Source organism: Gouania willdenowi, chromosome 4 (genome assembly GCF_900634775.1).
Source record: "Gouania willdenowi chromosome 4, fGouWil2.1, whole genome shotgun sequence".
Taxonomy (NCBI): Eukaryota; Metazoa; Chordata; class Actinopteri; order Blenniiformes; family Gobiesocidae; genus Gouania; species Gouania willdenowi.
Window position 1 is genome coordinate 8,046,802 of NC_041047.1, and position 27,032 is coordinate 8,073,833.

Here is a 27,032-nt window from a genome sequence, read left to right on the forward strand (position 1 = left end):
AAAAAAAAAAAAAAAAAAAAAATCAAGACAAAATAAAGAATAAAAATAAAAAAAAAAAAAAAGAAAATCAAGACTAAGAAAGATTCATTAAATAATAATAATCTAGCCAAAAAAAAACCCCATAAAAAAAAAAAATCAAGAGAAAAAAAAGATTGACTAAAAAATAACAGACAAAAAATAACTAACCACATGATTTTAAAAGTGTTCTACAACTGTGATTTTATTTTTTTTCCGGATCCTGGATAGTTATTTTTTCTTCTACTGGATCTGTTTTTGTTTTTTTAATCCAATGGCCCTAATCCTAGTAATAATGTTCCGTCTCAGATGTAACGTGGTGCATTCTTACGTGAAACCAAAATGTCTTCATACTTTGCGAGCGTTGGTCCAACAGGGGAATGAGACACAATTCCACTCTTCTTCATTTCTAAACTTTTGGCTCATAATGTCTTTTTTTCCCTCCCCACCACCAAAAAAAAAGGAGAATTCCCCCATGGACTTACAGCTGATGTAGGGATCAGGAATCCTTCCCGTCCAACAAACATCATCAACCAAACCCTGATAATAAAGATGCGTTCAGCATTGAGATCAAATATGTCCAGAGATGATGCACCTCCCAACCGTACACAGTTTGTATTCATTAAAAAAAAAAACAACAACATTGTCGAGTCTTGTTTACTTCATTGGGTGTGAGATGAGATGAGATTGCTCTCGCTGCTCCTCAGTCTGGTTTGGACTGGGCCAGAACAGGCGGAGGCGGGACTCTCTGCTCCTCCATCCTGTTCGACTGGGAACGCAGGATGAGGCTGAAGAAGTCCTCGTCTGGAACAGTGGGTCCCTTTGTGGACGACGGAGCTGCACATCTTTGGTCGTTGAGTCTGGAACCCTGAAACAGTTCACATGGTGGAACTATGAAGCACTGGGAGCAAACGCATTCTTTCAAATATTCAAAATGGTGGAATGGGGGAAATGTTCAGCATAAAAAGGTTCTGTAAAACAACAAAAACTGACACGAAAAACAAGTTTAATTAATAATTCAAAATTAAATATATTCGAAAAGAGGTAACTCGAACAAATTCTACAATAAATGGCAACTGTTAACAGATTTATTTGCAACAATGTAACTGGGGTGTAACGATTCGTATTAGCAACGATTCGATTCAAATCACGATTCGTTGTTGCCGATTCAATTCAGATTCAATTTGAAATCGATTCAGTGACTTGAAATCGATTCAGTAATTTTTTTGCAAAAATAATAATTCAACCACTTCGACTGTGATTTAAAGACCTCAAATCCTGGGACAGCTAGGGATGTCCCAATTTTTTTTCACTTCCGATATGATACCGATATTGCAGCCTTGAGTACTGGCCGATATTGATATCGATTAGATACAATATCGGCACAAATCATACATACTTATATTACTTATTTTGTATTGTGTGGAATGTTAGAAAAGGCTTGATCAAGTGATGTTACTTAAACAGAGAACATTAGTCTTCAATTCAAGTTCACTTCAGTTATTTTTTACTACAAACAACTGAGGGCGGGGACAAAAACAACAAAAACCTATCGGAGCGCTTATATCAGAGATTTTAGAGGCAGTCCGATAAAATCCAATATTCCTTTTCTGGCTGATATCGAACCAATATCCGATATCAATAATGAATCGGGACACCTCATAAACAACATTTACTGGAAAATGTATTCACATGTTATTTGAATAAAGTTCAACCAACACCTCAGTTTAAATAAACAGGATGTTAATTTCTGCTCTCATTTTCAATAAAAATACATATTAAGTTTACCTGACTCCTCTGCTTTGTTGTTTCAAAAAGAAAATAATACAATATTAATATAAAAAATGAAGTCTAACCAAGATCTGTTTAAGTTAAATGACCAGTGGTTGAATCTGATACTTTTTCTTTTAAACTCGATAGTCATGATGAGGCTTCACCAGAGCTAATGCTAACGAGCTAACGCTACATGTGATGCTGCACATTCTTAAACAATTTTAGATCGATTAATGTCATCTGGAAGGCCAACTAGCCGAGCACAGAACGATGTAGTTGGATCGTAGAAATATAAATCGATTCATCGATCTAATGGAGGAATCGTAACACCCTTAAATGGAACCCTTTCGCTCTTGCTTTTCTCCAAATATTCACATCTAAATGAATAAGGGGTGTGAAAAAAAATCAATTTTCACGATATATCGCGATTTTTTTGGGTGTCGATTTTATATTGTTTTTTTCTTTAAAAAATAGATTTTCTTTTTTGATAAAAAATAAATAAATATATATATATATTTTTTTTTATCAATATTTTTGTGTATTTCTGCAATATTTCAGTGGTTGCAATGCTTTCAATGTGTTGCGATGGTTACGTGATGCACTTGATTTTTTTTTTTTTTTTTTTGATTTTATGATGGCAGTGTGTAACACTGGAATTTTTTTTTTTTTCAGTGAAAATGTGCAAAAACACTAATAATAAATAATAAATAGGATGTTTTGAAGCAAATAGTTTTGACTCAATTTGCCCTGTGAATGATCAATATCTTCTGATGAACATATGCAGCAACTTGATTTTTCATCTCTACGTTTATTTTTGATATAAACTGGGTAGAATCGTATCGTATCGCGACCCAAGTATCATGATACGTATTGTATTGTAACATCCTTGCCAATACTTACCCCTAAAATGAATAGTGTCTTGTTTCTTCTTATTTACACGTCAATGAAAATATTAAACCCAAGTTTCAGTATTCAAACAAACATGCTACACGTTGCTTTATCGCTAGCACAGATGTGTAAAAGTCCAATGGCTTGACACAAGGTCAATAATTGTAAGTATTGAAAACATTTCCTGCCCTGCTGCTCTCTCACCTGGCACTTCACCAGCATGTCAAAGAACACATCGTCCCCCTCAGGCTGCTCAGTGCTGGCCTCGAGGCACGCGTACAGGGAGGGTGTGTGAGGCACATCGGTGCTGGAGGTGGGGGCTGTAAAAAAAAAAAAAACTAAACTTTGTCAAAACTTTGAGTAGAGAACATAAAAAGCCCTGAGTGTGTGCAGTGTGGTAGGACTTCTCACCTTGTGACGGGGCTTGATCTGTGCTTGAGGTGGAGGGTGTAAGCGGCGGGTTGGAGGTGCTGAGACGTAAGCCAGGAAAATGGCTGAGGCTGACTCGCTGGTCGTCCAGACGTCGGGCCTGGGAGCTGGCCAGTAGCTCCAGGAAATGACCAGGATCCTGTAATGGAGTTTCTGGTTCCAAAAATGCTGAGGACGGGAAACGAGGACAAAGTTAGACAAGGAGGACAGAGGATGGAACCGTGTGTTGTAGCTTTGACTCCTACATCATTTATCTATTCATTTATTTATTTAAAGTAACGTTTTAAAGTGTGATTTAAATATGTGATAAATGGTTGTTAAGAAATGTCAGATACACAGTGGAGAGGAAATATAAAGTTACCACCAAAATACAAACTTAAATAACAAGCACATGTTTGCTTTCTTTCTGAAACTCCCAAAACTAAGAAATAAGAAGCAACTCATGTGATCACTTTAAATCAGAAAAGATGTGTTAATTGTTCCTTTGCCGTCACAGAAACTATAGGCTGTTCTTCATTCTGCCAGTTCCATTCAAACTAAAGCTTCTGGGATCAGGACTGAAATCAGGGTTTGGGCTCATCTTTATCAACACAGGAGATAATATGGTGCTTTTTATTCATTTATTTATTATCTTCATACCTTCATTCTTTTTGCCTTATTATTTCTCTTTTTACAATTGGGTGAACGTGAAGCATTTAAACTCAGAGACTGAATCTTAGCACCAAAATGTTGTCCAATTTCTAATCTACATATCTATGTACATTGTACATAGATCAAACTCTGACAAAATACATTTAAATTAATTTTCAAATTGACCCCCGTTATGCTGCATGAAAATCTTAACCGAGTTACACCATTCAAAGTTTCAAATGTTAAAATGACAATGATGATTATTTAACTTGTAAAATGCTAACTCTCTTACTTTTAATGTAATTTAAGGGTTTAATTAGGCTCCTTTTGCAAGCCTTAGAGTGCTTGATGAGGTCTTTTAGAGTGTAACAGCTGCTGCTCATGAACTTCGAGGGAAAACTGCTGTTAAAGCTTTAATCCTGCAGCTACAGCTACAGTTTGTATATTAAAATGTTGCTACAATCTTCCTTTTTCTTAAAATGATCATTTTAGTGGGAATGCTTAGCATCAACGTAATGCTATTCATTCTCTGTGAGAACTGCCTACAAATATCTAAGCTTTTGGTAATGTGTGCAAACTTGTGTTCATTGCTAATTAACAACACACATTGTTTTTCGCATTTCTACTTACATTGTTGTGGCTTTGCAATTTTTTCTAGTTACCTTTTTTTGCAACAATTGAATGCAATATAATTTTGTTTCTGGGAGTGTAGAAAGTACGGTAGTGGAAAAGCTTGATTTACTAAAAAAAAAGGGGTGGGATTAAATAAGCTTAATTTTTTTAATAACAAAAACATCATTTGTGCCTCTATAATAAATGCAATTCCTGTAATTTTTCATTACATATTGGAAAATAAACTGAAAAACTGAACCAAACGGGGAAACATTTACCGACATGCAGCATTCACACCATATCTGGGTTAAACAAAGCCGACTTCACCGTCTACACAAAGTTAATTTGGAGCAAATGGTGTGAATGCTGATGTTGATCTTGATGCTAACGCTAACACTCACATTGACTTTCAGCTACAGGTGAGGATGAGGAGGGGGAGGGGAGGGTGGGGAAATGGCCGTGGCCATCCAGTGTACACCTTTGGTCGTCCATCCTGTTGCCCTGGAAACGAGACAGGAGGTCGAAAAAGCCGTCCTCCCCAATTGTGTCTCGGGATCCTGTCTGTGGTTTGGAGAAACGGAGACGAGCCGGAAATTACACAAAAAGAACATTTTAGGAAAAAAAGGGAAACAAAGTAGGAATGAAACTTTCACGTGGAGGACTCGTTCAGTGAGTGTCACATGGTTTATTTTTTATATTTTACTGCTGATATTTTTTGTCGTCGTACCTTTGGAGAAGCCGGAACATCCAGCTCAGGATCTGTGTTTTCTGTGGAGTCTTCGTGCTCTTCTTTAGCAGATGACTTGTTGTTTTTAGACTTTCTGCTTTTCAGCCGATGGAAGAGGAAAAGTTTGGTCGAGGCCTTTAATGTGTTGCTTTTGGAAGATCCAGGAAAAACCTCCTCCTCCCAGTCCTTGTACGGGAAAGGCCGTTTAAATACAGTAAATACATGCAGACAGTCAAACAATCAGGCACGTGCACAGTGGCATCACTTAAAAGAATTTGTCACATGAAAAACACTTATAAATACAAATAATTAAGTATAATAGCATCACTTTAACAATTTTCTTGATATAATTCAGCATTTTTTTTTCCTCATTTTGTGTTTTTGTTCTCATTTTGTGTGTTTTTCTAGTCGTTTTGTGTTCTTGTTATCATTTAGTAAATATTTCTGTCATTCTGTGTATTTTTGTTGTCGTTTTGTGTGTTTCTGATGTTAGTTTAAATGCTTTTATCTTATTTTGTGTGTTTTTCCTGTCGTTTAGTAAATTATTCTGTCATTCTGTGTATTTTTGTAGTTTTTTGTGTGATTCTGGTGTTATTTTGAATACTTGTATCTTACTTTTTAAATGTGTTTCTGTCTTATGTGTATGCATTCTTGTTATCATTTCATAAATTATGTTGTGCTTTTGTGAGTTGCTGGTGTTATTTTGTGTATTTTTGTTGTTTATCGTGTGTGCTTGGTATCATTGAGTCAGTTATTTCTCTCATGTTGTGTCCCTACGACATTGAAAAGGAGCCAGCGGGTCGGTAAATAGATGGATGTGTGTTTATGTTGTTTTGTGTGTTCATTTTTCCTTCATTTAATATGTTTCCAGTCTCTTTTTGGTCGTTGTTGTCATTTTGTACATTTTCCAACTCGTTTTTTTTGTATTTGTATGGCCATCTTGTGTATTTTTCTGTCATTTTGTATGTTTTTGGGAGTCTTTTTGTGCATCCACTTTTTGGGGGCCCGGGCAGTGAGGTTTTGTACGTACTGGATGTGCAGGAGAACCTTCACTTTGGCTTTTTTCCGAACTTGAATTCCTCTCCAGGTTCTCTGCACTCCTTCTGTTTGCAGATGGAGACGACGCCCCTGAAATAACAAACAAATTCCAGTTTGCGGCATTTAAACCTCACTGACGATGAAGCAAAAATGATCAGGACATCTATTAGTGAAGTGTGCAGCAGACCTGACAGGTTGGGGAAGCCCTGGTATGTTACACCCAGAGCGGAGCTGTTGGGGTTGATGTTGCGGAAAAAGCTGGAGTTGGACTTTAAACCAACAACGAGACGCAGGTCAGATAGATTCATCCTGGCAGTGACTTCTCCACTTTTATCTCCAGTCTGCAAAAACAACACTAAAGTTTAAACAATGTATAACAATGTAATTACCAATAATAAACATATGTTTACTTTTGAAAAAATAAAAAACACACTTTTTAGAACAATTTTATACCTTTGGGCATAAACTCTGTAGAGCTGAGTTAAAAAAAAAATCGATTTAATCAATCTTGAATCGATTTCATTGAAATTTTACAAAATCGATTGACCGATTTTTTTTTTTCTTTTCTTCTAACCACAGTAGTCTGGCACTATCGTCTGGTGTTAGCAACGTCGACTAATGCGCAAACAGCAGACAAAGCTCCGCTTGGTGAGACACCCCAACTTAAGTTAGAAGTTTGGAACCATCTAATTAATATCCATGTAAAATTAGAAAAATCAACACTGAATCGAAATTGAATCGTAATTAATCAATTCAAGACCTTAGTAATAAAAATCTAATCGATTCAGGAAATTGGCCATGATATTCAGGTCTAAAACTATGGTATAAAATTGTTCTAAAAATACCTTTTAATTTAAAAAAGTTGCACATATTGTGTTTATTGGTAATACATTAAACACATTTGTTGTTATATACTGTACATTTCCACTACAGGTACTCTTTAATGTGAGAATCAAGGTGTGTGTCCTTATCCAGCCAGCAGAGGACAGTGTTTGACCTACTAATCAAGCTTGGAGGAATAGGGCAGTTTACACACGCTGCACACACACACACACATGCACACACACACCTCTTTGGCTATTTCCAGATGTTTCTCCGCAAAGTACATGGCCTGCTCATGACTCCCCAGGGCAGTGTGGGCATTTCCTAGACTCCAGTACGCTCTTCCTTCACCGACGCTGCAGGGCGGACACAAAGTGAAACAGGCTGAGCAACTTTACCGTCACAACAGCCTGATCCAGAATTGAGCCTAAACTACATCTTTAATCTACAGTTTTTCATTTGTGGTGTTTGTTTGTAGCTCTTATTCCAACACAGATGTTTCTGATGATCACAGGATTCAGAGAACAATCTCACTGATTATTTTTATAGCTTTTATATGCGTTTTCCAAAGACAATAAAACAGAGCTAAGCCATAACACAGTGAATTGAAAGATGAGCGAATAGATGGCACTTATTGAATTTCTCCTTTAAAGCTTAAAAGCAATCACACACACTGTAACTTTGCTCGAGTTAAGGGCGTGTTTGTGTGTGTGTGAGTTTGCACATCTACACTCATCCATTAAATCCTGTAATTGCTACTTCCCAGAGAGTTTCTCTGCCTTTTGTGCACGATAAGCACTGGTAACACTGACACTATTCAGCTAATCCCCCCCACCACTGTTTAAAGCCCCGCCCCTCCCCACATTGAACGAGCCAACGCTGCCGCGTGCATTTTAAACACAGTTTGGCCAGAGAGCGGTGAGTGAGGAAATGTGCTGCCACAGCATACCGGTCGTTGAGGTCCTGGGCGATGACCAAATGTTTGAGGTGATAATCAATGGCTCTCTCAAAGTCCTGCAGGAGCGTGTAGGTGTTGCCCAGACTGTAACAGGCCTGAGCCTCCACTGCTCGGTCCTTTAACAGCCTGGCCAGCTGCAGAGTCCTCCTGAGGGCACAACACACGAAAGGAAACACTTTAAAGAATGTGGCGATGAGAGATAGCGGCTGCTTTCTTTTCCCTTTGTTCTCTCTTTCTTTCCTTTTAAACTAATGCTTCGAGTGCTTTTAATTTGAATTGGTTCCACTTCATTGGTTTGCTACCAAAAAGTGACAATAAGATGTTGGAAAGTGGGAATCAGTTAATTTATTCTTGGTGTTAATAAATAAGAATGTGTTCGCACCAAGGTTGGGGTCAATTACATTTTTAAATTACAATTCCACCTTTAATTGTGACCGTACCGTCATTGCCCGATCTCGTTAGATCTCTGAAGCTAAGCAGGTCTGGGCCTGGATAGTAGTTGGATGGAGACCACTGGGAATTCCAGGTGCCACAGTGGGGGACAGTCGCTCCACTGTTATCTGTCATTGTGTCCTTGGGCAAGGCACTTCATGTCGAGTGAGAGTGAGTGGTGGTGGTCGGAAGGGCCGATGGTGCACTATGGCATTATTCGCCTAGCATTAACCTAACAATAATAATAACAATAGAATTAGCCTAGCATTAGCCTAGCATTAATATTCGCCTAGCATTAACCTAACAATAATAATAACAATAGAATTAGCCTAGCATTAGCCTAGCATTAGTATTCGCCTAGCATTAACCTAACAATAATAATAACAATAGAATTAGCCTAGAATTAGCCTAGCATTTGCCTAGCATTAACCTAACAATAACAGCTAGAATTAGCCTAACATTATCATTAACCTAGCATTAGTATTCGTCTAGCATTAACCTAATTAGCCTAGCATTATCATTAGCCTAGCATTAGTCACCAGACAGCTGAATATTTTAAATTTTGAATGGTTGAACTGCGTTGAAGAACGGCTGAACAGCTGAAGTTAAAAGTTGAAGCCGTTAAATCTCAAAACGCTGCAATTCCCAATCAAAATGAATGGGGAATTTTTTCAACACAAACAATTTTATAAAAAAAAAAAATTGCGAAAACTTACAAATCACATAAGTACAAGAACCCCTGTGTTGAATTTTTGACATGTTTTGATATCTTAAATGTCCAAATTGGTCAAACGTTGAAAGAGTTGAAATTGTAATTAACTATCAATCACAAAATTACAATTATAATGTAATTAATTAGCAATTACAAGTATAATTGACCCAAACCCTGGTTCACACTTCAAGCATTGCTTTCCACAAGTATTCCTATAACTGTACTGTATTCACCCTCATTCTGTGTCCAAATAAGTGTCTAAAGGGACGGATTCACTAAGATCTGAAATAAAGGGTAATAAACCAGGAGCTTCCCTAAATCCTTTGGTGATGTTGTTTCTTCACCTGCTGTGGAGAATTCACTAACATTGCGACACTTATTGGTGCACGTATAGACGTGGTTGAGACCGCTCTTTTTAAATGAACATTTTGCTCATTTAACGTGGAGAGGTGAGTGCTCAGAAGCACAAAATTACATTTGAAGAAGTGAAATTGGACACAGGTGGACTTCTCTGTCTGCTGCACAAACATCTAATAATGTAGAAAACAAAATAAACAAAACAAAATGTTGTTTAATAAACTTTAAAACCTAATGTTATTTTCCCCCCCTAATTTAAGGTGGCTGCTCCGTCAGTTCCTGTAACTTTGCACTTATCAGTCCATGGGAAACATCATCCAGCTGGTCTGAACTCCTGAGCAGCGCTGTGTCACCACCATAGACTGTAAAAAGAATGGACACACTCCCCCTGCGGACTGGCTGCAGTATAGGTCATAAACCTTTGCTGTGATCATTAGTTATTATCATATACATTGTGTTCAAGTGCTCATTTTTCTGTGAAGTTTGTTCTAAATAAGTTATTTGAGGTTGGAAAATGGGAATTGACGTCATATATTACAATGATTGACAGCCTCGGGTCTTGCGTAGCAGTCGTTGTGAATAGCATAAGCAGTTACGTCGTGAAGGAAAGGTGAGACGCCATCAAACTTTTTCGTTCAGTTTTTTCATCTTTTTTGAGCTACTAGTACTAGTAGTAACTTCTATGATCTGATCATCTGAACAAGATGGTAGAATTTCCAGTGCGCTGAATGGGCGGGACGTGTTACCAGGGCTCCTCCCACCGGACCGTACTGCGCAGACTCTGGCTCCAAATTACATCAAATTTGCAAGATGGAAGCACCCCTAGCACTGTATTTTGGCTTCAAGAACGTTGAATGGGAACAGCTACAGTGCACGCCCACTGATCACCACACACTCAGATGTGAACATTGTTCCATCGCTGCATAAATTACGCAGCTGTTCAGCTGATTCGGGCCTGACTCTCCTTGCATCAACGCAACACGAGAGTTTGACGGTCAAAACATGGAGACAAAGACACAGGAGCTCACTGGAGCGTCTCTTCCTCACAAACACTCTACTCTGCATTTTCTTTCAGTGGCTGTTAATATTGACTATCGTTTTATTTAAAATATTGTCTTACACAAGAAAGGTTAAATGGAGCATTTTTTTGCCATCTCCACTGTGTTTTGCATCAACATTGCAGTGATGATCTCTGTGTGTGAGTTTGCACCTGAATGTGGGTCGTACTATTTAAGGCGCAGAAAACAGTCAAGGAAAACAGTTCCAGATTTGATGAATTACATTGCGCCCACTGCATTAATTTATTTACATTTCCTCCTCCCATGTTTCAGAGGGAAACACACTAAATGAATTGTGGGCACATTGTGACGCGCAGTCTTGATTCCCTGGGGTTTGTACCCCTTATCAGTACGTGGAGTGACGTTTGCACACATTTTAATACCTAAACTAATACTAATACACTAAACCTTCAGTGAATCCACCCCTAAAAGTGTTGATGAGAGAATGTAAAACGTCCTCCTCCACCTCAGAATGACTCACTTATAATGACCAGCTGCTACTTCAAATTGGCCCAGGAAGATGTGTGCGTTGCCAAGGTTGCAGTGGGCCCGTCTTTCAGCCGACCGATCTCCGAATTCTTTGGCAATGAGAAGCCGCTGCCAAACAAGTGAAACAATATGGTCCGTTTTGGAGTTTTTCAAAGCAGTATTAGGATGAAGGACAGTCTAAATATGAAAGTACTGAAGCGAGGCTGTTTTTTTGTCTCCTACCTGTTCGTGTGCAACGACTGCGGCTTCAAAATCCCCCAGAAGATAATAGGTGTTCCCCAAGTTTCCATAGGTTCGACCCAGGCCTGCGTGATCCCCGATCTCCTTTACCAGGGCCAGGTTAGCTCTGTTTAAAGGAAATAAGGGTGTTTAATTACACGTTGCATAAGTATTGGCACAAAAGCTTATTTTCATTCACTTCTGTTACTTCAACTTAAACACTTTTTCATAGAATGTCGATTATCAAACTGATGCTTTTAAGACTGATTTTTTTCTTCACAACAGTTGGGAAAAGTTTTTAAATATGACAAAGGAAACTAAATGGGTATGAACCCATATAGTACAGTTATATGTACGGTTATATAATGCAAAATTGGGCAACTTTGATCACAAGGGGGGGCCGCAAAAATAGAATTGTTTGATTTGAGGGCCACATTATGAGAGATCAAGTCAGCATTTAGAATAATGACCAATCTGAACATTATTATTGTAATTTATGTATATTTTTCTTGTCGTGTGTGTGATGTTACTGTCATTTTGGGTATTTTTGGTGTTGGTTGTGTGTTCTGGATATCGTGTTTCTCATTTTGTGTGTTTTGTTGTCGTCATGTGTTTTTCCAGTGTTATTTTTCTTTCCTTTTGTGTTGTTAATGTATTTTAGCTTTTTTTCCCCTCATTTTGTGTGCTTTTGTTTATTTTTCTTGTTGTTTTTGTGCTTTTGTTATAATTTAGTACATTTTTCTGTCATTCTGTGTATTTTTGTTGTTGTTTATGTGTTTCTGGTGTTATTTTATGTATTTTAGTTGTCTGTTCTTGGTAACATTAACTAAATTTGTCTCTTATTCTGTGTGTTTCTATTCTTATTTTGTGTGTCTTTCTTGTTATTTTGTGTATTTGTGTCTCTGCAACCCTGAAAAGGAGCTTGCGGCTCAGTAAATGGATGGATGCGTGTTTGTGCTGTTTTGTGTGTTCATTTTTCTCTCATTTTATGTCTTTTCGGTCTCTGTTTTTGTTGTTGTTTTTGGAGTCTGTTTGTGCATCGGGAGCCCCCCGGGCCATCTATTGCCCATGTTTGCAGTAATGGATCAACAGTTGAACCTTATTTTGAAAAGTCCAACAGTGAATGATTGAAACGTCTTCAGAAACTTTACAGGATGTATTGAAAACAAATAACAGTTTGAACAATGAATATGTCAGTTTTAATTTAAATCTTTAAGTCCAGCACACACGATCATTCATCTTGAGCACGTGAGAGATTGACTAGAATAATCTTTTAAACAAAAAAACCCATCTCCTGTAGTTTTCCAACAACAGAACACTTTGGGATGAACTGACTCACTCAACTCACTCGTAGTAGTGTGCCGCCTTCCTCAGGGCGATCCGTGCCTCCTCTGGAAAATCTCCTGGCTCCACTCCACTCCAACAGATGCCCTTCGCCTTGGCGTGGTAAACATTTCCAAAATTATACAGCGCTCGAGCCTGCCCAACCTACAGCACACACACAGCAGACGGAAACCAACGTGACCAGAGCTGTTATTACATACTCCAAAATACACCAACTTCGTGCTTCCTTGTTAGCGTGCAGACTGACAAAACATCCCACGGGGAATGAAGTAAAACTGAATATTACATGATTTTAGCCTATGTTCTCTAAACCAGTTGTTCTCAAACTTTTTAGCCTGCAACTGCCAAAATAAAGGTGCCATAGACCATAAAGTCAGCACAAATAATGGTCCATTGTTCTATGAATTTATGATAACCACATTTATTTGTTGATCTGTATAATATCCACTGTTATCCATTAAGTTTATTATTATTTGCACCATAGTATATATTCATCTTAAAGATGTAAATCCATGTTTTAATCAGAAATAAAAGTAGTTAAAAGTGATTAAAAAAAAAAATGTGGGAAAAGGTGGTGAAAAGGGGTTTTAAAATCCACAGAAATTGGTTTGAAAGTAATAAAGGTTTAAAGTGTCAATATTGGCTGAAAAGTGGCAGAAATGGTGGGGGTGAGGGTGGATTTGTGTAATGTAATTTAAAAAGTAGGAACAATTAGTTTAAACTTGTGAATGTGGTTAAATTGGCAAAAACAAGCATGAAATATGGTTAAAAGAGGTTAAAAGTGACAATAATGGGTCAACATATGGGATATAGGTGGGAAAAGTGGTGGAAAGATTTTTTATAAGTAGGGAATGTCTCAAAAGTGGAAAAATGTGCAGAAAAAATGTTGAAATTTGATGGAGAAGTGGCAGAAATGGGAGTAATGAAGCAAAAAAGCATTAATAGAAGCAAAAATACGGAAAGAAAAAGTGATGAAAATACATTAAAATATGGTAAGTTTGGTGTAGTTGTAGAAAAAGGGTCAAATTAAGCAAAAATTGGCTCAAATTGTTCAAAACATATTCTTAGTTTCTTGAACAAATCTGGCGACACTCCACTTTTTAATTTGCTGGACTTTTATTTTTCCTCCTGTAAAAGAAAGTAAAAGAGGAACAGCAAATCTAACCTTGTCGTATATGGCTCTGGTGATTTCCAAATGTCTTTGGCAGCAAACCACAGCTTCACTGTATCGACCCAGCAGCTTTAATGTGTTTCCCAGGTTTCCACTGGCTTTGGCCTCACCAACCTCATCACCGATAGTTCTGAGACAACAATAGGGGAACGAGCATTAAAGAACCTCCAGAGCAGACAATTGGGGGTTCAAGACTCATTAAGTTTATTAGTCTTAAAGCCCAGAAGGGAGAAAGCCTGTTTACAGCAGAGCTTTAGATGTTTAATTACGGTGAATGAAAATATTCACCTGGTGAGTGTGAGGTCATGCCGATGATACTCCAAGGCTTTGTTGTAGTCTTGCAGGTGAAAATAAGCGTTTCCCAGCTGGCTGTAGATGGCACTGAGGATCTGGAGGTCCTCCGTTCCTACCTGGATGGCCGACTCGAAGAAAGATACACCCGCGCGATAGTTTCCCGCCTTGCAGAGCCGCTCGCCCTCCAGAGCCAGGTCCAAACACGACGACTCCATCCTGTGGACGAAGCAGCAAATCATCAAACAAATGACACATTTAGGACCCCTGATTTTCTGATTCAAAATGTTCAACATTCTTTTCTAGGATTTAACAATTTCCGTGTCATGTTATACATTTCCATTTTCTTTCCAGCAAAGGAAAAAGATTCAATTCCGTTCTTTGGACCATTTTCAAAATCACAGAAAAATCAGAGGCCTTACATATTGTACCATGATTTGTATTAGTTTTTCCAACCTGACCTCATTTATGCAATGACACACACAGGGAAACTGTGGATATTTCTTTTCTCACAAAACTTTTAGGTCAGTTCAGGTTTAAGCACTGGACAGCGAACAAAGACAATTCCTTGAGTCCTGTTGTTCTTAACGGAGCAGATTTTGGTCTAATGTGCATCATTTTCAAACAGGCGGTAGGACGATATACCGAAGAATGCAGCCATTTATCATAGTAATAACGGTAATTTTACTCACACGTGATGGAATCATTAAAGTTGCTGCTTTGTTTTGACGAAATCGTTACACACGAGGAAAAGAGAAGAGCGACTAAAGTCCAAGATGGATTGAAAGAGACCAAATACCGGTGGATTTATTGAAAAAGAAAATTAGCAAGGAGATTCACCTAGATGATAAAACCTCCATGGAGGTTCAGAAAGGGAAAACACAGGAGACATTTGGAAAAACTTAGAATGTAGGAAGTTATGGTACATTTTTATTGCTAGGAGATGTTTCTCATTGTTTCAATGATTGAGAGATTTTAAGGTTTATATGAGATTTTTCCAGGACAGATTGTTCTAATGCATAATAAAAGTGATTGACTTAAGTCATTTTTTTTTAAGTTTTTGTTAAATAAGGGAGAAATGAACTTTAAACCTTATGGACAATAACAACTTACTGTTAGAAGGTAGATTAAAGAAAACAACGAGTACTTTGAGTATGCCGAGGTCGGCTCAAGTGTCCTCTTTTTTGAAAGTCAAATGTGGTCACCCTATATTCTTGTTGAATAGTTTTGAGACAAATTATTTTTATTAGAGTCTATTTATAAGCCCAGGTTTTTCAAATATGTTTATATGTCCAAAATGTATGTCTGTTGGCCTGAAGTTTCCTTAATTTACAGTTTCTTTTACACACTTGTGTGACTACATAATAACATCTTAGTGTAAAGGACAGAAAAAAAAACATTCCAAGCTTGACATCTGAAAGCTTTCTTCAGGATGAAGTGCAATAAGAATGCTAAGTCCTTTGACCAGCTAATATATCCTTAAGCTAAACATTACACTAGCTTTGGACTAAGGACTATGCCCCACAACATGCCACATTTCCTTCCTGTGTCTAGATTAGCATGTTTTAGATCTACTTTGTCCGTTTGAAGCTCACATACCTGTTGTCTGGTCTCGTTTTTATGCATTCAAGGCAGTTTGTCAGGATGGACATTTTAAGCTTCTTGATCACTTTCTGGAGCAAACGCACCTCGCCTTTCTTCATGTACATACACATAACGCGTGAAGCCACAAGGTCCAAAAGAAAGCCCTCTAGATCTACCTGTTAGCTTGTAGCACTAACAGCAAATCAAACAGGGTTTAATCCCATCAGCTTTAACAGGGACCAGTGCGCTCATGAACCAAGAGTGAGAAAGCCGTTGTTTACAGTAAACTGAATTAACATTAAGTTGTCACAAAGCGGAAATAATAGTGATTGTGATCAGCTATGCTGCTAGGTTTCCGTTATTGTTGTGGCTCTCAGTCACTTAGCCACGAGAAGGCTGTAGATCTAAGCCTCCTGATGGTGTGTGTCACTTTCAATTAGTCCAGATACCGTGAACCTTAAGGCTATTTGCTCAACTCTCCTCATTGGGTGCCATGTAGCTTGGATGGGCAGAGGTACCACCGCTGGCCTCTAGGAAATATGACCTTTTTTTTTTTCTAAAGGCTAAAATAAAAAAGTTAAAAAGGCAGGAATCCATTTAATAGCACATTCAATCCTATTTTCAGGAACTCAGCTACCAAGTCCCCCAGCCTGATAAAGAATTCATAACAGTGCACCCTCGAGGGAGAAGAAGACACTACCAACGTAAGGTTTTTGAGTAAGAAATGTGCAGTTATAGCAGTTGTGATCAATAAAACCACCACAGTAATAACAAAGTGACTGTAAGCAAATTGGAAACACTTGTTTTAAACCAAAACACTGTACGAGCTCTACATAGGCTTACTGGATATGAATAGGGATGGTTAACGTTCACATTTGAACCGATACTTGGGACATGTGAATCGGTATCGGTACTCACTGGTTACAATTTTCGGTACTTTTGTGTGTTAACAAATGGCAAATAAAAAAATCTCAAAATATTCCAATTTACCATATCTATTTTGTGCAATAATAATGATAAACTTTTTTTATTTTTTTTAAATAATGCACAAATTAAAAAGCAGTTCTATTTGACAGGGCTCTAAATTGTGAGTATTTCACATAGGTTGAAAACAGAGGTGTCTACGGCTCTAGAAGAGGAGTCAGCGTCTCTCGGTTACCACTTTTTGATTCAAAGAACCAAGTTTCTTCTACTCCTTACAGTCACAAGGATGCGTTTAGGTACTGAAACATGGTACCGTTTGATTTTATGTGAATAGGTAACAGGTGGATACGGTACCCATCCCTAGATATGAAACTTCCTGAAATCATACCAAACATGCTAAATAGGGTTAATAGAGTCAACTACTGTTATCAATTTGACATTTTATATGCTTCAGATGATTTACAAATTAGGTCGCAAGAGTGACGTTAGCCACTCTGCTACACTCTCAGCCACCAGTTTAACAGCAAAAATCCCATTGAAATGTGTGATGTGGTCCCAAAAAAATCTCTCCTTTGTGCAGGACAAGCCACTATGCATCTATTTGTGATGCTTTGTTCAATGTAAATATATTTTGGTAAATATCAACATTCAAGTGGGGTCCATAACACCAGTCTTGTTTCCATAATAGCACAGTTGTTATGCATATGCAGGAATATATTTATGCATGTGGGTCACTCTGTTAGTGTTTTTGTATGCACTTCATTTATTTCCTCACTTAAAATAAAACTATTTTCTACAACAAAAAAAGCCCATAAAAAGCAAAAATAACTCCAAAAGTGTTTTTACTGTTGCTGAATTCTTTATTTTACATCTGATAATGAGTTACATAAAGTTAGGGTTGATAAATATCTCTATCTATAAATAAACCAGATCAAGCTGACGATTTAATCATTCAGGATATTTTAATGTAATAATCACAGTAATTACATTACTGTCTAATGGGGCCAGCTTTGTCTTGTGAACACGTGAAATATAATTACAAAATATTGTGATGTTGTGATGGATAAATAGTGCTATTCGTTTTATGCTAACATTTATTTCACATGACGTGTGATATGTTAGCTTTTATCCTTATATTATTATATTATCCATACAAGTGTTGAATCTTACATAAACAAATCAGTGGCTTTTTTTATTTGGTCTATTCCTTTTAATGAAGAGGTTAGCGTTAGCGCTTAGCCCAGTCTTCTGTGTCGGTGGGTTAGCTTAGCTTAGTTAGCTTTAGTTGAGTTTCCAGTTCCAGTTCCAAAGCCTTCCAATCATCCATTTCTGCACGTCCCACTTTGTCATAGAAATAGACCAGGTCATCCAGTGATTTGAAATTAATTTGATTTTTGGCCCAGTTCTGAGCTTCTATTCTATGCATAATTGAGTATTCTTTTTGTGTCAGCAGCCTCCATCTTAAGCTACATATATACATCTCCTCGCTGAACCAATGTTTCCGGAGCTGGTGATCTGATGGCATGCCCAGGATCTCCACCATGCACCTCAAAATTGGATGTTTACAATGATCAGGAAAGAGGGGAAACCTGAGATAGAGAAATGCCAGCAAACAGCCTAATCCCCACATATCAATGGCCTCATTGTAAGGAGGTCCAAGTATAGCCTCTGGGGCCCAGTACCCAATGGCTGATGCATGCCCCCGAGTCTGGCGTTATAGCAGTGTAAAGTCCTTCCAAAGTCTATCAGTTTAACTTGGTAAGGAAGGTCATCCATGTTGACCAGCATGACATTGTCAGGCTTGATATCAGTATGCATGATTCCAAGATATTGTAGAGCCTATAATTTCTCCTACAGCTGTTTTGCAATGAAGCGGATAGAATTTACATCCAGTGAACCTTCCTTCAGACATTGTTGAGATAATTCAATGTCCAGCATCTCAAAAACCAAACAGGTGTGGCCACAGTGCTGACATCTCTAATACAATTTGACCACATGTACTTGGTCTGCATTCAGTCGGCCGATGGCCTCCAATGGACAGCTCTTGTTTTACGTCCTGCTCAGTCTCTTGCTTCGGGATCTTCACAGCCACTCATTTGTTGCTGCCATATACCTGGCACTTAGCCAATCTTCCAAAACGACCTTCACCAATAAACTCCAGAATGGTATAGGCATTAGAGCTGCTCTGCAGAAGCTGCCCTGGCACAAGTTGAAAATCTTCAGCGATCATTCTTCACTACTTTCTAAATTCACAAAAAATTTTCCTTTATAAGTTCATACTCACAAATGAGTGTTTTACTATATGTTAAAAGCCAGACCGACTCCAACTCTAAAAGTAATACGATGAGCAGATTACGGAGTTCAGCTACTTTTCATGTTGCAGCCCCATTCAACCTTGATGTGTGACTATATGCATCCGTGTTCTATGAATGATATCATCTAGATGTTTCCTGAATTATACATGCACACATTACACTTCAATAAAGAGCATGTGAAGTTAGTCACTCAGACCAGCACTCAGACAGAAATCAGGATCAGCAGCTTTAATCGTCTGAAATGCAGCGAGAGAGACACACGTGACGTATCACACACAGGCACCAACAGGCAGAGATGAAAATAATGGACTACAAGTAGGCACATAACTGTAATTGAGTTGCTTTTATGGGTACTTGTACTTTTTTTGAGTGTATTTCTAAATCAGTAATTTTACTTGTACTTGAGTTCGTTTTAAAAGAAGTAATTTGTTACATTTCTACACCCAACTGTTAGTGAGTAGATTCTTTTTTTGTTTTAAAATGATCAACAGACAATGTGAAACTACAAAAAATTAAATTACCAGAGAACAATAATCATATCGGAGCCGACCAACCAGATTAAACGTAATGCATGGTGCCAAAACAGCATTGAATGTTGGTTATTTTACCACTTTCTAGGGTTCAGGCTGAGGTTTCTGTTACCCACATGGCACATTTGGCAATGCACTGTTTTAGAGTTCATAAATGTAGCTATACTTAGAGGCTGAGAATGTGTTTTTTTATTTTATTTTAAAAAGAATTGTACATTTTGACAAACCTTTTATTTTATACATTGAAAATGTTATTTGTTCGCTTCCTCCTTCAACATGCCAAAAGGATTATCCAAAACAATTTTATGTTGACTTAAAATGTTGCTTTTTTTGAATGACGGCCATTGGCCACTTTAAATTTGGTTCAGCCGTTTTACATTTATTCCAAAATGAAGAAATAAGACTTTATGAAAAGTTGAAATGGTTTGAAAAAGTTCTGGAAAAAAAGTGAAATGGGTTGCAAAAAGTTAAAAAGTTGAAATGGGTTGAAAGTAGTAGATTGGTCAAAATTGGTTGAGAACAAAAAAATAAAAAAAAAGGTGAATTTACTCAAAAAGTTTAAAACTTACAAATTATACGAGTACAAGCATAAATCTCGGAAACTTTGTGAACAGTTTGATATCTTAACTGTTAAAATCGGTCAAACGGTGTAGGAGGGTTAACGCAGACAGAAAAAGAATTAAAGATTAATAGAATATTTGCATTTCATGAAGAAAATGCAAGAGAGGATGCAGGTGCTGGCCCGTGTCGCACTGCATTAGCTTAGCATTAGTTAGCATTAGCTAACATTTGCATTAACATTGACATTAACTAGCATTAACATTAGCATTGGTTAGCATTAACATTGCCTAGCATTAGCATAAGCCTAACATTAAGCTAACGTTAGCATTAACCTAGTGTTAGCATCTTTGGTAAAGCTTTTAGTTAGGAACCAGCTCATAGCTCATAGTTAAGATGCAATGGGCATAGACTGCCGGTGGGGGGGGTCTGGCATGCTCGGTTGGAGAGAGGTTGGAGAGGGCATTAAGAGAGAGGTCATTTAGGTTACAGAGGGACCGGAGAGGGTCCCATTCCTCTCTCGAACACTCCCTCTATGTCTGCTTCTTCCCTTGTGTGTTTGCTCCTGTACTCCTTCTGGCTTTTGTCTTGCAGGTCCGTGGGATCCTTAGTGTGGAGTGACAGAGTCTCAGCGGCTCTGTCTCCACCCTTTCCTCTGCACACACCCAACACAGCATAACGTGGATGGCTGTTCATCATAGGAATGGGATCCACACAAGGTTCCTGCTGCTTAGCAGAAGGTTTTCCTTGCCGCCATGATGAATTCATGTTGGGTGTGGGATACATATGTATGTGCATACACGTATATATGCATATGTGTGTATCCATAAAATGAAGAGTCCGTCCTTAAGACTGCTCTACTGTAAAGTGTCTTGATATACCATTGGTTATGATTTGGCACTATACAAATAAAAGATTGATTGATTGATTGATTGATGCTGATATTTCAAGGCTATTGAGGAGCAGACATAAGAGAATTGCTGAAGCATGGTGTGTGTGTGTTTTTTTTGTGTTTTTATAGCTTTTAGACAAGATGCTACAGCTTCCTGAGGTTTAAAAAAAAAAAACTGTTGCTTGAAAAAGAAACCTGTTTAGCAACTACGTTTAAATAAGTCTGAGTGACATGATTGTATAGTGAGCTAAGAGTCAGGAATTTATTCCAGAGAAATATGCAAATAGCTCGCCGACTTGCGTGGGCTTGCTTGTTGTGTTTAAAATGACAAAAGAATGATGCAACGACTGCCTCAAAAACACCTTTAAAAAAGCCTATGTATATATATATATATATATATATATATATATAATACATTATATTTACAGTATATATATATATATATATACTGTAAATATAATGCATATTCACGCTTAGAAAGTGAAATGACACTCAAAAGAAGTAGTAACATATTTGAGAAGTGCACATCCGTTGCAGTCCCACCATGAAATATTTACATTGTGTTTAATGAGAGTGAGGACCCCCTGCAGCCAATACTCATCAGTTTGCCAATAAGGCATCATGTGACAGAAAAGCTATGTTTGAAAACACTATTACAACCCCAGAGGTTAGCGTTATGCAAAATTTTAAATACAGGTTCATCTTTTCATAATTTACACCATAACATAGAATTGTTTCTAAATATTGTACTGTAACATCCTACCTTTGACGCACATGAAATAAAAGCTCCAGGTCAAGCTCACATTGCAGTGAAATGCTGCCATACATGACTGTCAGGTGAGCAACAAAAGCATGAACCACATTATAGCAGCAACTCTTAGCTGCTAAACTCAAGCCTGATTTTAAAAAAATCAATTAAATTGAAAAAAATAAATCCACCCTCAGCACGTGAACTTCATCACGTAAAGACTACAGACTGCTTAGTCACACTACCCTTAACCTTACCCACCTCTCTACCTGAAACCCGAGCTGAGCAGTGAAAGTAAACATCCGCCGTCGTGAGCTCAGAACCATAAACTTCATTAGCAAAAACAAACGTATTCAGTCATGTACAGTATACATTTCAGAGCAGACAGATGGGAATGCACTTGAATCAGCAACGCTTTATAGCTTAATTACACTGATTTCATCACACACATTAATTCTGCAGCAGCAGCTGGGGACTTCATTGTTTGTTAAAAGGAACTGCACATTTCAAGCTGCGTGGGATGATCATTTAGGATTAGTTCCATAAATCACTGGTTCCCAACCGCTTTTGGATCGTGACCCCATTTTTATATCACAAACTTCTGTTGACCCAAAATAGCTTGTTTCCCTGAATTAGTTTTTGATCATGTTTGATATACTGTGTGTGTAAGAAATACAGCGTAAGCAGGATAAGTGCACAAAGTGAAAAGATGTGCCAGGTCAGATAATACAACACTTCTCCCAGAAAATTGTTGAAGTTATAAATGCATTGGTATTCACATGTTTATTTATTTTGTTTGCATTGGAACAACACAAAAAAGCAGAGAAAAAAAAAGCTAAATTTGATATGATTCTACACGGGAAAAAAAATGGACTGGACAAAATTATTGGCACCCTCAACTTAATATTTGGTAGCACACCCTTTGGAAAAAATAACTGAAATCAATCACTTTCTGTAACCATCAATGAGTTTCTTACACCTCTACTGGAATTTTGGACCACTCTTCTCTTGCTAACTGCTCCAGGTCCCTTAGATTTGAAGGGTGCCTTGTCCCAACTGCTGTTTTGAGATCTCTCCACAGGTGTTCCATGGGATTTGGATCTGGACTCATTGCTGGTCACTTCAGAACTCTACAGAGCTTTGTCTTAACATTGTAATTTCAACAATTTTCTGGGAGAAGTGATGCATTATTTGACAGAGGTGACAATATCTTTGGCCATGACTGTATATATTTTTATTTCTAGGCCTCATAGATCAATGAATTAAAGATCATTTGCTTGAAAAGAAAGATGTAAAAAACTGAAACTGCCACTCAATCCCCACTGTAAGCACTCCGTTTCATTGACATTGTCGAAGAAGTTTTTTGCACAGATACATGAAAGTATATTTCCTTCATTCTTACTATGATTTATTGTGTTTGCCCACAAAAAATCTCTACAACAGTGACTTCCCAACACATTTCTAGCATTTTCACTGAAAGTTGTGACAGATGCTTATTTTGGGGCTAAACAGAAAGGTCCAAATCTCAAATTAAATGTCCTGAAAAGTGAAGTAATATCACAGGGAATAACAGGAACAAACTAGAAGAAAATGGATAGGGAGGGAGATTTTTAATCATATTATTGTTAATTTTATGTTTTTACTGATGATTTTAATGTTCCTGTTGATTTTTAAACAGTTTTCTATTGCACTTTTTAATCATGTAAAGCACATTGAAATAGCCTTGTGTATGAAAAGTGCAATACAAATAAATTTGCTGTGCTTAACAGGACTCCAGTGAAACTTTTCAGACAATGGCTGTGTTGGAAATTGCATACTAACGTATTACTCATCTCATACTAAGTCTGACGTCAAAATGAGTATTCCTCAGTATGAACGGTGGGCACACTAGTCAAACTTAACCATCCCATGATGCATTGCGAACGGAATGTAAAATCGTCCTGGGACCGGCTTCAAGCTAAAAGTCAAACATCCCCTTTTCAAAACAAAAGCATCTCTTCTCGTCTTCCATTAGTTTTTAACACTTTTGTAAATAGGACTCTTGTTTTGAAGTTGACAGCAAGTTTTGTCAGTAGCACAATGGCGAGTCCCTGAAAACCTCCAAAATGTCGGCATGAAATGCGTTTTCAACTAGTTTTATGGATCACATGACCACATGTTGATATTCTACTTGGTCACTTTCTCACTTAAAATGTTTTCAGAACTTTCAAAGGTGGAGATTCAACAAAGATATTTAGCCTCAATGTGATTCAGGTTTTTGTCGTTGTATGTTCCAAATGCATCTTGGGAAACTTGGAAATATACTTCAGTGGGAACGGTCACCATACTAATACTCCTAACCATACTTATAGTAGACAGTATATATTCATTGAGTTTGTAGTGCATAGTATGCCATTTCCAATGCCGTTTACAGTTGAGATCAAAACAAACTTTCGAGTGGCAATTTCAGCATTCTCGTTCATTTTTTTCATTTTTGATTTATTGATCCATGAGGCCTAGACTGTGTCTGTATCTGATAACAAATAATTGTCTCCAGCAGCTTTATTTGCTGAAGTTTGCAATGTGTAATAAACGTGCAGGTTCTACTGAAAACGTTTAGTGGAAAGTGTTGGGTTATCTAGTGTATAATGAGAAGGGTGAGGTTTGTTTTTTTTTTTTGTTTTTTTTGCTGAATTTGCACACCCCAGGGCTCATTATATGCAATGCTGGGTTCACTGTCTTTACAGTAGTGATTATGTGCCCACACCCTTAAAACAAAGCAGGGGGATGGGGAGGAAATAAAAACTTCCCCAAAATAGAAGCTTATGATAGAGTTCCATCTACACCACCCATTCCTCTAGGGTTCACAGGCAGAGTTTTAGCTTCGTCATGTTTTCCTCCCTGTTTAGGCTTTTTCACCCCGTCAACTCATTCATTCACTGAAGTCTTTTCACCCACAGCTCTCCAGCTGACTGCATGGAATTTTACGATTGCATCATGATTCCTTGTGCAATACTTAGTGTCTCTGGAGTTTACAAACAGCCTGAATGGAAATAATTGGTACCATTTCCCCACTTTGTGTCACTTGGATCCTTGAAACCACTTTCTAAATCCACAGAATATTCTGTTGACACACATGATCCAACACTCATACTTAAGTTTTTATGCACAATGTATTGCTATTGGCCTGACCCGCCCTAGTGACGTCACTGCACAACATGAGCACATGACTAAGATGACAAGTCAAATCATCTGAATCACATTTAATGTCTTTGCTGGCCACCAGTCACCACCAAGTTTAAGTTAGTGTTTTTCTACTGTGCATAATACAGTGCTGTAGGCTTAATTCTTAATGTAAACAATACTATTTTTAATAATGCACCAACTTAGAGTTAGTTTTTACTATTTACAGCATTAGATCTCTGAGAAACTCTTCTATATTTAAGTAAAATTGGTATTGTGACTGAAATTACAAATAGTCAAATAGAACATAGAATGGAATCGCAATTTGAAATTTTATTAGAGATTATTCAAATTTAAACACTGAAGTGACAGGAAAAGTTTATTGAAAAATTAAAATTGAATAAGACTCCATATATATTGGTTAATATTGAAAAATATTGCACAAAAAAAAACAAAACAACTAATGTCTTCTTTTTAAGAACGAAACTTATTTTCTTTCAAATGGTGCGAAAACTTAATTTTTTTAGGCTTTTATTTAGAAAGAGTTGGAAGATTACTTCTAAAGTTTGCTATGAGCTTACTTTAGTACACATTTCTATAGTGGATATATTAGAATGACAGTTTGATTGATTCCATTAGTCCTGGTTTACAATATAAATATATATTTGTATTCCTTGATTAATTTTGTTTAATTCATTTTAATTAAATGCACATTAGAGTTCTCCCCTCCTCCACTTTCTTCCAATTTTTTTTTCTTAAACAATAACGTATTCAAAAGAGTGACTCTTAATAATGACATAATTCTCTTGTAATCCAGGTATTTTCCATTCAGTCTGATGATGACAGAAAACTCATGACACTTCACACCAAAGCTGAAATGAGTCAGTTTGATGTGAACAAGCTGTCACATGTTCCCTGTGTAAGTGTCGAGAAAAAACATCAACTGAGGATATTTAAATCAGACGATTTGGCGGAAAAAAGAAAAAGGGGAAACAAGCTTTAAGGTAAAAACACAGTATTTATTTTCCACCTTTCGCTGTTACCGAATGTTTTTACTACATGACCAAGAAGTACCGAGCACCAGCGAAACTTTTTATGTACTTTTAACAGTGGTTTTAAAGTTTTTTTTTTATATTTACACACAAGCAGGAGTCTGGTTAAGTAGTAGTTTACGCCCTTCACCTTGTTGTTATTTATCACTCACCCGTTCATCTGAAGAAAAGACGCCTTTAAATCCAGGGAAGAGAAAGTTTGGTAACCGCTCCTCCTTTAAGCCTCTGTTTCTTTACTGAGGATTCCTCTGCTGCTGCCTTCAGGAAACCTCGGAAAGCTCTGCATCAGCGCCCCAACGACCAATCAAATCAGCGAACAAAGGCGTCAAAACATGACGTATACGGAAGTATAAGAGGGTATAGTTTTTTTTAAAACTACAAAATGAGACATTGGTCTAGTTTTTATGTATGGAAGCCCATAAACCAAGTCATTCTGCTGAAAAGCGACATTATGAAATAAAAACGCCATTGTGGAAAAGGACATTATGAAATAAAATGTACATTTTCTGTTTTTTTTTAATTTAATTTTTTATTTTATAAAATATTGGAAAATAAAGACATTACCTTAAAAAGTACGAAATTGTTAAAAAAAAAATCATTATGAAATATTTAATTGTAATAAAATAATAATAATTCGATATTAAATAATAATATTACCTTATTTTACAATATAATGGCCATATTATATATTTGTGTGTTATTGATCAAAATAATATTTATTTCAAAAAGTTTTTATTTATGTAGGTAGATTTGTGTCTTTATTATTGAATCAAAAAATATATAGATTTTTTTTTTTAATCAAAAAGAAAATCACCTCAATAATGAAAAGAAAAGAAAAAAAAACAATTTAGTACAATAAAAGTTTACTTCAATCCAAAAGTAATACTTTCTATCAAAGAAAAAAAAAAAAAGATCTGAGACCCAAATAATTGCATTGAACACTTTTCTTTTAAATGGAAATTATATTTCTTGTATTTGGGCCATATTATGGGTAGTACATTTGTGTATTTATTTTTCAAAAAAAAAAAAAAACTTTTTTAATGATTACTAAAAAAAGTTGTTTATCAAAATGTATTCAAATGCAATTATTTAGGTCTCAAATATTTAGAAAAACACAAAAATGCCAACAAAAACATATAAAATAAGAGAAAATATACATGAAACATCGGAAACACAAAGTGAAATAAAAATATACCAAAAAACAGCAGAAACACATGAAACAACAATAAAAACACACAAAATGACAACAAAATGAGAGAAGAATACACAAAAATGACTCCACAAACACACATCATTACAAAA

At 36.9% G+C, this 27,032-nt stretch overlaps 1 protein-coding gene across 1 annotated transcript; it reads right to left on the bottom strand.

Moving 5' to 3' along the window:
• Window positions 1-123: 123 nt before the first annotated feature.
• On the bottom strand, window positions 124-25,999 carry LOC114462520 (G-protein-signaling modulator 2-like). Its single transcript, XM_028445420.1, has 15 exons — window positions 25,883-25,999; window positions 13,963-14,184; window positions 13,669-13,804; window positions 12,508-12,647; window positions 11,163-11,286; window positions 10,933-11,048; window positions 7,884-8,039; window positions 7,182-7,290; window positions 6,300-6,453; window positions 6,105-6,202; window positions 5,075-5,260; window positions 4,749-4,908; window positions 3,088-3,273; window positions 2,881-2,996; window positions 124-883 (listed from the first exon to the last, which is right to left on the bottom strand). The coding sequence occupies exons 1-15, from the start codon at window positions 25,888-25,890 to the stop codon at window positions 719-721; spliced, it is 2,076 nt and encodes a 691-aa protein (XP_028301221.1). The 5' UTR covers window positions 25,891-25,999; the 3' UTR covers window positions 124-718.
• Between the last annotated feature and the right edge of the window lie 1,033 nt (window positions 26,000-27,032).

What these genes read in the sequence shown, in the direction of transcription:
- LOC114462520 (XM_028445420.1), bottom strand. An exon ending in GGGCTTCCCCAACCTGTCAG is followed by an intron (nt 6,203 to 6,299) that starts GTCTGCTGCACA and finishes TTGTTATTTCAG; the next exon opens with GGGCGTCGTCTCCATCTGCA. An exon ending in ACCTGTAGCTGAAAGTCAAT is followed by an intron (nt 3,274 to 4,748) that starts GTGAGTGTTAGC and finishes TCCCGTCCTCAG; the next exon opens with CATTTTTGGAACCAGAAACT.